This window comes from Heterodontus francisci, chromosome 19 (genome assembly GCF_036365525.1).
Source record: "Heterodontus francisci isolate sHetFra1 chromosome 19, sHetFra1.hap1, whole genome shotgun sequence".
NCBI lineage: Eukaryota > Metazoa > Chordata > Chondrichthyes > Heterodontiformes > Heterodontidae > Heterodontus > Heterodontus francisci.
Window position 1 is genome coordinate 22,018,582 of NC_090389.1, and position 11,040 is coordinate 22,029,621.

The 11,040-nt window shown below is 45.9% G+C and overlaps 1 protein-coding gene across 3 annotated transcripts in view; it reads right to left on the minus strand.

The window, feature by feature from the left end:
* rad18 (RAD18 E3 ubiquitin protein ligase) overlaps window positions 1-10,409 on the minus strand; it is a 396,256-nt gene extending 385,847 nt beyond the window's left edge. For all 3 annotated transcript variants that reach the window (XM_068051447.1, XM_068051446.1, XM_068051448.1), the window contains exons 1-2: window positions 10,324-10,409; window positions 6,003-6,084 (exon numbers count right to left, since the gene is read on the minus strand). In XM_068051447.1, the coding sequence (XP_067907548.1) occupies window positions 6,003-6,084; window positions 10,324-10,374 (133 nt within the window). In that variant the 5' untranslated portion in view covers window positions 10,375-10,409. The remainder of the gene's footprint in view (window positions 1-6,002; window positions 6,085-10,323) is intronic.
* Window positions 10,410-11,040: the final 631 nt, after the last annotated feature.

Genomic DNA, 11,040 nt, shown 5'->3' on the forward strand with positions numbered 1-11,040 from the left:
ACTTTCCTATTGGTCAGGTCAGCTAGTGGGCTGTATAAATCAACAGGACCCTGGATTGGATCTCTGGTCTGTACTCAGTTAAGCTCATCTCAGTCAAGGAGGTGGGGGAGAGCATTCCCAGCTTAGAGAGGGCAAAGAACAAAATATATTTAAATCATTCAGAGCTCCCATTCACGACCAGTATCCAGTGACCCTCATTCTGGATGGACATATCTGTGCACTGTGGGTGACAGATAGTCGGATCTAACTCCAACGTAGTGACCCCACCACAGGTCATGTTGCCCACTGCTATTCACTCTCCAGGTTCATTTAAGAATGGCCATTTCAGAACGATAAAACACAGCCACAACTGCCAACGTGAGTGATCACCCTGAGTAATTTGGGAGTGTAGGAAGAAAAATCAGAAGGGAAAAAAACTGCAGGCCAAAATATCAATAATGGAAACAATTTGGTAATGAGTTGGGGAAAATAGCAGCCGAACGCCCAACTGAAAAATTGTTTTTAACTGATCTGGGGGAATGGAGATGAGGCAGTCTGCCAAGGAAAGTGGGAGTGCAAGATGGAATGAAACAAAAATAAATCAGTTCAAATAAATCACTCTGTGGCATTCTCAAATCATTCCCAGGCTCCAGTTACACAGCTACAGCGCAGTGGCTGAGGAGCAAGTGCAATGCCCACTTCCTCAGTCAAGAAACATGGTGTAGTGATGGAAAGAGTAGACTACATTATAAAACACTTGATTCAGCCCTCTGGTGCAATGTAGATGGAGCCAACAGCCTGGTAGTGTTATTAGAGAGAAATGTATCACTTATAAATCTGGTTTCACTGCGATTCCCCATTTACCTGATTACTTCCAGTCATCAGCATGATTCATGGGCCCCAAAGGATGAGGCTTTCTGTTGCTACACTCCTAAGACAGCAGTGATTTAACTATGCCTCTCTCGGCATCATAGAATCGTACAACACAGAAGGAGATCATTTGGCCCATCATGCTTTTGCCAGCTCTTTCAAAGAGCAAGCAATACGTCCCACTCTCCTGCCCTTTCCATATAGCCCATAACTCTGCAACAAAAGCTGTGTCTCATGATTCCCATCCAACCACAATCTGACACTTGCATCCAGAGCCTCGCTGGTATCCCCAGCCAGACCAGGGCCTTGCTGGCATCCCCAAATAGACATTAACTGACTCCTGCTGGCAACCTCCAACCTGACCCTAATTCTCATTGATAGCTATTATTTGGTGTGGTAGGAGCTGATCTGCATTAGTTTTATCCAATAGCTTATTCTTACTAAGATACAACATATTACTGTGAATAGCTTGCCTTTCTGTAGCGCTCCTCAAATTAAAAAGGTCTCAAATCAGTTTACACAAAGGGCATTTGGAGAAAGTTGAACAGTAGAATAAACCTACTTCGGAAGTTGGCGGTAAACAAGGTAAAAGAGTAGGATTTCTTTTTAGAAGGCTTTATAACAGGAAGGTAGGTAGGAAGGTGGTCAAATATAGAGGAAGCATTCCATAGGGCAGAAATGTAATAAGTGACAAAGCAATCACTGAGGATGGAGCCAGGAGGACAGAGAATACATAATGCAGAAATAAAAACAAAGTGCTGGAAATACTCAGCAGGTCTGGCAGCATGTGTGGAGAGAAGAACAGAGCTAACATTTCAGGTTTGTGACATTTCATCAGTTTCGAAAGGTCACAGACCTCAAACATTAACTCTGTTTCTCGCCACACAGATGCTGCCAGAGCTCAGTATTTCCAGCACTTTGTTTTTATTTTAGATTTCCAGCATCCGCAGTATTTTTCTTTTATAATGCAGCATAGTGGTTACGTTACTGGACTAGAAAACCAGATGCCTGGACTAATAATCTGGAGACATGAGCTTGAATCCCTCCTGGGCAGCTGGGAATTTAAATTCAGTTAATTAAATAAATCAGAGATAGAAAGCTCGTACCAATAAAGAGGACCATGTAACAACCAAATTTCAAAAACCCAACTGGTTCATACTAGTGTCATTTATTTTATTTAGAGATACAGCACTGAAACAGGCCCTTCGGCCCACCGAGTCTGTGCCGACCAACAACCACCCATTTATACTAACCCTACATTAATCCCATATTCTCTACCACATCCCCACCATTCTCCTACCACTTACCTACACTAGGGGCAATTTACAATGGCCAATTTACCTGTCAACCTGCAAGTCTTTTGGAGGTGGGAGGAAACCGGAGCACCTGGCGGAAACCCACGCAGACACAGGGAGAACTTGCAAACTCCACACAGGCAGTCCCCAGAACTGAACCCGGGTCGCTGGAGCTGTGAGGCTGCGGTGCTAACCACTGCGCCACTGTGCCGCCCGGGAAGGAAACCTGCTGTACCTACTTGGTCTGTCTACATCTGACTCCAGACCCACATGAACGCGATTGACTCTTAACTTCCCTCCAAAATGACCTAGCAAGCCATTCAGTTGCATCAAAACCTCTACGACAAACCGCAATCCACACAAACTGCTGCAATTCAAAAAGGCAGTTGACTACCACCTTCTCAAGGACAATTAGGGATGGGCAATAAATGCTGGCCTAGCCAGCGAAGCCCACATCCGGTGAATCAATAAAAAACACAAACCGGTGTCGGAGAAGCAGCAAGTGCATGTAGAGATGCAAGACTGAGCAGACACCAGTTGGGATAAAGCCACGAAATTGAGGACAGTAATCTTAAAATTACCTGGGGACAAGGAGTTTGGCAGGACTAGGGATGTTGGAAATCTGGGACAGGATCCGAGCTACAGAATTCTTATTTAAGTGAGAGCTAATAGAGAATGGAAATCAGGAAGCGAGCAACAAGACGGGAGAAACTGAGATGAGAAAGATATAGATTTGAGTATTAGCTGCAGGGATTGGGGAAAGGGCAAGCAATGCTTCAGAGGGACAACACTGGCAACAGATTAGATGTAAGGAAGTTTTGCTCAGGTTAAAACTGCCATGCCACCAGGTTTAGCCTAAGGTTATGAACCAGGGAAATTGATGGATCTAAGGCCAAAAGCACATAGGTGCTGGACTGAGCCAAAAACAACAGCAGTCAGCTTGACAAACATTCAGCTGGATGGACATTCAGCTGAAGGAACTTTTAATATATCAGCACTTTAAATCAAATAGGCAGCTTGCTCTTGCCTTACAACGAAATGTGAAATGCAGTAAGAGAGTATAGAACATACTTTGGCTTTCATTTATTCTAAAAATACGCTAATTCCAATAAACCCAATTAACTCAAACTCCCAGGCTGCCAGGTATCATAACTTTGTTCTACAAATAAAGGCATACGCTGGAGAAAATTTCTCCACAATGCCAGGAGTAGGAGTTCCTTTGAAATAACATGCCACTCAACACTGGCAGGTCAGCAACTGGGCATTTGCTCACCTGGCTGAACAAATGCTGACAAGTCTAAAGAGCAAGCAGAATGCTTTAATGGCAACCGGCTTTTCATTAGGAAAGTTCAGAGACAAGTTTATTTAATTCACAGATTCATTATATACAGCAATGTCACTGGCTCTTAAAAATGCACTCTGAAATGGCCTAGCAAGCCACTCAGTTCAAGGGCAATTAGGGAAGGGCAATAAATGCTGGCCTAGTCAGCGACGCCCACATCCCACAAATGAATTAAAAAAATAAACCATCAATACATTATATTTAGAAATAAAAAGTGCTCAATGGAAAATAGGGGCTGGGACAATGCAAGGTTATATTCCTCATTTGCCATTAGGGATTTCTTTGAGAGATGGAAAATACATTATAATTTTTTTAATTTTTAAATTGTAATAGTCGCTGAACCTTAAAACATATTTTTGGAATTAGCAGATAGACATTCTGTGGGACATCAAAAGCAATCGCAGGATTAAATGTGCAAAATTCTGATACTGACATTTACAAAGAAGATGTTGAATTCTACAAGTTAAAGCCTATCAGTCTGGTTTCTAGATAGTAAGCCATGCAAGGAGCAAAGTGGAGGAGAAGCTGTGTGGAAATGACTTTTAAAATCACTACACAATACAATGAAAAAGCAATCCCATATAAGGGATGTGACACAAAGTTAACAGTCTAGTATATTCTGCAGGAGCACAGGCTTGCAGTGCCTTCAAACAGCTGTGTGACTCATGCTCTGCTTCACTGCGTAATCCTTTTGCAACAAAATGTTAATTTTCTGAGCTTGTAATTGTTCTCAGGCACCTCATTATCTTCGCCACACAGCTGCTTACTGATGCTGCTTGTGAGTTATCTCCAACGAAAGGTGATAAGGTCCCAAACCACAATCCAACCGAGGACGCTACCATATCAGTTCCTCCACATGCATACAGAATCAAATTACACTGCATGTCCAGGCAAACATAACTCATCACTTGCCAGGCAGCAGAAGATTCACTGGTTGTGAGATGAGTGTACAGACGGTGAGATCTCTTTTTCTTAGATGGTGGAAAGCTACCATCCTGGGCATGGGGCAACTGAAATAAATCAGCAAACGTCCATCCTGTTGCTCTGATCCAACCAGGTTAACAACTCCAGAATTCAGTCTCTATGTGTGGCATGTGATCTATACAGATCACAGGACACCAGGTTCAATCCCAGGTACATGCTGAGTTAGCTGATATCAGTCAAGATGGCATAAAGGTACTAGAATTTCCCTCTGGGTTAATGAAAGTTGGGGGGGGGGGGGCATGGGGGCAGGCGGGCAGGAGGCAAAAACCAAGGGTCTCAACCCCCCGATCCAGCAAATACATTCCCACAGAAACAAAATGTCATCAACCTCAACTCCCACCCACCCAATAGAATAAGCTGATGATCTAGAATGGCCAGATGAGGTACAAGGAAGCTGCTAGAGCCTCTGGAACCATGCACCAACAGGAGAGGAAGGGAGAAAATGGGGAAAACACCCAAAAACATGCAATTGCATGAGTCGTAAAAAGAAAAGCTGGTAACGCTGAAACACAAATAAAAATAAAAATGCTGGAAATACACAGCAGGTCTATTGAAATCTGAAACGGGAAAGACTGATTATTTCAGAGACCCCCTAATTCGCACAACATCATCAAACATCAACTTGCCTCTTCCAGATCCTGAAAACCCTCATTTGTTTTACCTTTCCAGATTACATGGCTGCAGGGGTTTGGGGTAGGAAGTGTCTAGTCATGATGCTCCGAGGGACATGGGGCAGCCGAATGGACCAGCTGGTCTTGCCCTACCCATCAATTTTGTAAGTTTGTATTTCCAGCTTTTATTTTTACATGAGTCAGTATCCTCTGCTGATAGCATGAAATACCAAGGCATGCTGTTTGGTTCAGGTCCTCCTGCAGATCATGTACAGCCTCTTTACTTCCCCATTTATATACAGCAGAGAAACTGCCAGCCAAGCAATACATGCTGTAATTGCTGGTACCAGGCAACATGTTCCATTGCCTGCCTGTGACATTAAAAATGCTGAACTCTCCACTCACAGCAGCAACACAGGAGAAGTGCTGCACAAATCATCTGGGCCTAATAACCCCAGAAACACTGGGAACGGATATGGAACTGTGAAACACCAAGTGACATTTATCTACATTGAAGACGGTATATAAATGCAAGCTGCGTTGTTGAGACAATTCAACAGAATATAATTCCTCTTCAAACTTACTGTAATGATAAACTACAGTCACCAATATGAATTTCCCATGTACTCATTTTTCATAATGTAACAGCACTGTCACTAGGCTCTTATTAGTGACAATGCTACAGGAAAATTGCATTTAATCCAATTCACTGTAATGTTGCGTTTTCTCACATTTCACCTCTAGTTATCATCGCCTGTGGAAGACTTGTAAGCACCAGTACATAACACAGCATGAGAGCGCGCAAAACCTTCTCTTTGTGCATGTCCCTCATTACATCTTACTGAAATCCTATTGACAACACTGCACTGGTTAAAAAGTTTCAGGTTTGTGCATTATGAGCATTGCAATTGGAATACTTACAATTATGTGAACAGCGAGGGATCATCATTGCAATGTTGAAGTATTCAAAACAAATGCCACAGCGCAGGAGGTCATCCATGGGCTGGAACAGGAACAAAGCACTTTAAACCAAAACTGGAAGTATATTACACACTCAGTAAGCACATCTCCAAGGAGCACGTTCCATATTTCATAGAGTTGACATCTTGACCGAGAATATACTACTGAAGAAAAATATTACATAGGAACATTCCCAAAACCACTCAATTGTGGACCTATGGTGTTTAGATATACAGTATTTGCACCAATTTACTATTTCACTTAACTTACCAAGAACAGAAGACAGGTGCTGTAAATGTATAGCCCACTCATGTGGCTAAACGTAACACATTCACAAAGAACCTCAGGATGTCCCAAAGCACTCTACAGCCGATGAAACACTTATCTGAACTGTAGTTACCGTTATGTAGGAAAACACAGCAAAGTCTTACAAACAGCAGTGTGATAATGAGCAGATAATCTGCTTTAGTGTTAATGGTTGAGGGATGACTATTGACCAGGACACCAGGGAAAACTCCCCTACTTCTCTTCAAATCGTCTCATGGGATCTTTTACGTCCACTACATGGGGCAGACAGGGCCTCAATTTAACCTCTCATCCGAATGCACCTCCGATAGTGCAGCACTCTTAGTAGTGGATTGGTAGGTGACTAAAACGGACTGGCAAACTTATATTACAACAGTGACTACACTTCAAAAGAACTTCATTGGATGGAAAGCACGTTAAGACGTCCAGTGGTCATGAAAGACTCAAGTGCAAGTCCTTTTTTTCTTACACAAGAAATGCTGGAACCACTCAGCAGGTCTGGCAGCATCTGTGGAAAGAGAAGCAGAGTTAACGTTTCGGGTCAGCGACCCTTCTTCGGAACTGCTTCTCTTTCCACAGATGCTGCCAGACCTGCTGAGTGATTCCAGCATTTCTTGTTTTTGTTCCAGATTTCCAGCATCCGCAGTATTTTGCTTTTATTCCTTTTTTTCTTATCTGTGTGTTTTTTTACTTTATTTATTGAAAACTTTTTTAGCTTTAATCTTAATGTCACTAATCTTAGAACTGTCAATATTGCAGGAGCATTGCTCAGTGTCACAGAATACATTGCTTTATAACAAAAATTTTATCAGCAGTGTGATGGGGAAAGTGTTGCAGAAAAGGCCTGCTACATGCAAGGTTTATACTATGACACTTCTCTGTCCCTTTCGCACGCTTCTCTCTCCTTCATCCCTCTTTCTGGTACATGCATCTATTTTTTTTTTTTAAAAAGAGATTCATCTGTCTGGCTTTCTCTCTCTTATACATATCACTAACTCCTGTGTTCGCCTCTCTCTCTCTCTCTCGTATGTCTGCGTGTCTCCCTACATCTGTGTGAGCTCATGCTACTTATGACCAACATTGGCTCCCAGTTAATTAACAGCTTGATTTTAAAATTCTCATCATTATTTTCAAAACCATCACCTCCCCCCCCCCCCCACCAATGACCTTCATCACTCCGTATCTCTGTAATCTCCTCCAGCCCCACACCCTCCAACATATCTGCACTCCTCGAATTCTGGCCTCTGGCACATCCCCAATTTTAATTGCTCCACCACTGATGGCCATGCCTTCAGCTGCATAGGCCCTAAGCTCCGGAATTCTCTCCCTAAACCACTCCACCTCTCTACCTCGCTTTGCTCTTTAAGACCGGCAAGCTTTATTCTCCAGAATTTCCAAAATCTCCCAAAGTTTTCCTGGGCTGAGTTTTCCTGAATGCACTCTCGCGTGTATTACAGGTATATTGGTGCACCAAACCCGAAGGAGTAAGGGAAAATTAAAAATCGGCTTTCCCAATGCCGGGCCCTGGGCACCCTTCGCTCCTCCAGCCATAACTTCAGGAAGGAAGGTCCGAACTCCATATGGACAACGGCAGGTGATAGGGCTCGGTGAGGCATGGCGGACAGTGCCAGTGCCCCGTGGCTGCACCTCTGCCCGGCCAAATGGCAACAGGGAAGGCAGAAATCACTTTCCATCTCTTGAATCCGCAAGGCAGAGGCCAACCTTCTCCATGCGTCCATTGTGGTAGTGGGACTCAAGGGGCATCTAACAGTACCAGAACCAACCCAGTCGGAAACTGGGAAGCCGGTTGGGAGACTTCTCAACCTATCAGGTTGGACCACCAAAAATCGCAGGAATTAAGGCTGCCATCAGCGGGTGGAAATGCTACCTTGCCTCAGTGACCAGTTCTCCATTAACTATAATGGGTTCTTGGTCCCAGCAGTCAGACACATTTTGTTCCAGAGTTCCACGTATAACTCAATTAACCGGAATTTTTGATTATCTGGCACCTCTCAGGTCCAGCTCATGCCGGTTAACAAAGCTTCTACAGTACTTGGTTATCTGCCCCAATATCTCTTGCTGCTTTGTGTCAAATTTTGCTCTATAAAGCTCCTGTGAAGCGCCTTGGGACATTTTATTACATTAAAGGCACTATAAAATGCAAGTTGTACTCTGGATAAAAAAACTTCCTGCACAGTTACGCACTGCTTTTCTTTGGATAATTCTCTTTTTTAAGTTAATACATGTGTCCTCAAGGGTTTGACTTTTCAGGGAGTCCCTGGGAATGATCCAGTATTTGCTGAGGCTGCCTGGGAATGTCAATTATTTGCTGCAGCTTCCCCATGCAGGAAATGTTTGATCTCAACCTTGCCTAGTCAATAGATACTCTAGAACTAATGAAAAAGTAGTTATCTACTAGGACAGGTTAGAATCACTGAATGGTTGCAGCACAAAAGGAGGGCAATCGGCCCGTCGTGTCTGTGCCAGTCATCTGCAGGAGCAACTCAGCTCATCCCACTTCCCCACCCCTTCCCTATAGCCCTGCAAATGTTTTCTCTTCAGGTGCTTATCCAATTCCCTTTTGAATGCCACGATTGAATCTGTATCCACCACACTGTCCGGAAGTGCATTCCAGATTCTAACCATTCACTGCACAAGAGTGTGGTGGATGCAGATGGTGAATCTCGCCATTGGTTCTTCTGCCAATCACCTTGAATCAGTGTCCTCCCATTCTCAATCCTTTCACGAGTGGCAACAGTTTCTCTCTATCTACTCTGTCTAAACCGCTCATGATTTTGAACGTCTCTATCAAACACCAGTACAGACTGGTTCAGCTGAGTGGTCTGTTTACATTGTAATTTCCATGTTAAATCAAAGCATGCTCAAAAATCTTGACAGGTTTGATGTACAAGTTTCAATATTATAGATAGATATAGAGTTATACATGCATAGATATATTTACAGAGTTGATTTAAAAACCAGAGTTTGGCAATTCACTTTGTACTTATCAGGGGACCAGGTACTTATCCTGTGAAACCTTTCGGAACTAGTTTTAGATGTGCATTTATGCAAAGGCAGTACAACATGGCTGTCACAGCAGTTGGACTCCCAAATACACAAAAGCCAGCAGGTGCAAGACCAGCCCTATGACTTATGTTTTGCACTGTTTGAACATTGCAGTGGCAAGCCACCAAACTGCACCCACAGTTAATTAGATCTAACCTTGCCCATTTAATGTCGATGATTATTTTCCGTTTCAAGTGCGAGATGGAAACAGTGTAGTTTCCACTACTGAGACCTGAGTGAACAGGGCAAGTCATTATCTATCTCCTTAACCTAACCTCTGCTCTCCCCCTCTACCCTCCACTATCCCTCTACTCTATCCTCCACTCCCCCCTCGACACTCCCACTCTCCCCCCTCGACACTCCCACTCTCCCCCCTCGACACTCCCACTCTCCCCCTCGACACTCCCACTCTCCCCCCTCGACACTCCCACTCTCCCCCCTCGACACTCCCACTCTCCCCCCTCGACACTCCCACTCTCCCCCCTCGACACTCCCACTCTCCCCCCTCGACACTCCCACTCTCCCCCTCGACACTCCCACTCTCCCCCCTCTACACTCCCACTCTCCCCCCTCTACACTCCCACTCTACCCTCCACTCTCCCCCCTCTACACTCCACTCTCCCCTCTCCCCCCTCCCCCCTCCCCCCTCTACACTCCACTCTCCCCTCCACTCTCCCCTCTACACTCCCACTCTCCCCCCTCTACACTCCACTCTCCCCTCTCCCCCCTCTACACTCCACTCTCCCCTCCACTCTCCCCTCTCCCCCCTCTACACTCCACTCTCCCCCTCTACCCTCCACTCTCCCCCTCTACTCTCCCCCTCTACTCTCCCCCTCTACACTCCCACTCTCCCCCCTCTACACTCCACTCTACCCTCCACTCTCCCCCTCTCCCCTCCACTCTTCCTTACCCCAAGGTACCGCTCCCGGTTCTCCTGTTGCCACATTCTCCCGGATTCCATGCAAACAGCGCGCGCTTAGCACAACCGGATCTACGTCACAACCAGCTGAGCAGGCGTCATCCGGTCGGTTTGGCGGCTGTTCCTGACTTACCCGGAGTGCATTCAGTGGCACTGTACCCGACCCCGGGCCTATTCCACCCAGCCCAAGCCCACTGCGCCGCCCGCACCCGGCACCGTGCACCCATCACTACCCGGCACCGTGCACCCATCACTACCCGGCACCGTGCACCCTTCACTACCCGGCACCGTGCACCCATCACTACCCGGCACCGTGCACCCATCACTACCCGGCACCGTGCACCCATCACTACCCGGCACCGTGCACCCATCACTACCCGGCACCGTGCACCCATCACTACCCGGCACCGTGCACCCATCACTACCCGGCACCGTGCACCCATCACTACCCGGCACCGTGCACCCTTCACTACCCGGCACCGTGCACCCTTCACTACCCGGCACCGTGCACCCATCACTACCCGGCACCGTGCACCCATCACTACCCGGCACCGTGCACCCATCACTACCCGGCACCGTGCACCCATCACTACCCGGCACCGTGCACCCATCACTACCCGGCACCGTGCACCCATCACTACCCGGCACCGTGCACCCATCACTACCCGGCACCGTGCACCCATCACTACCCGGCACCGTGCACCCATC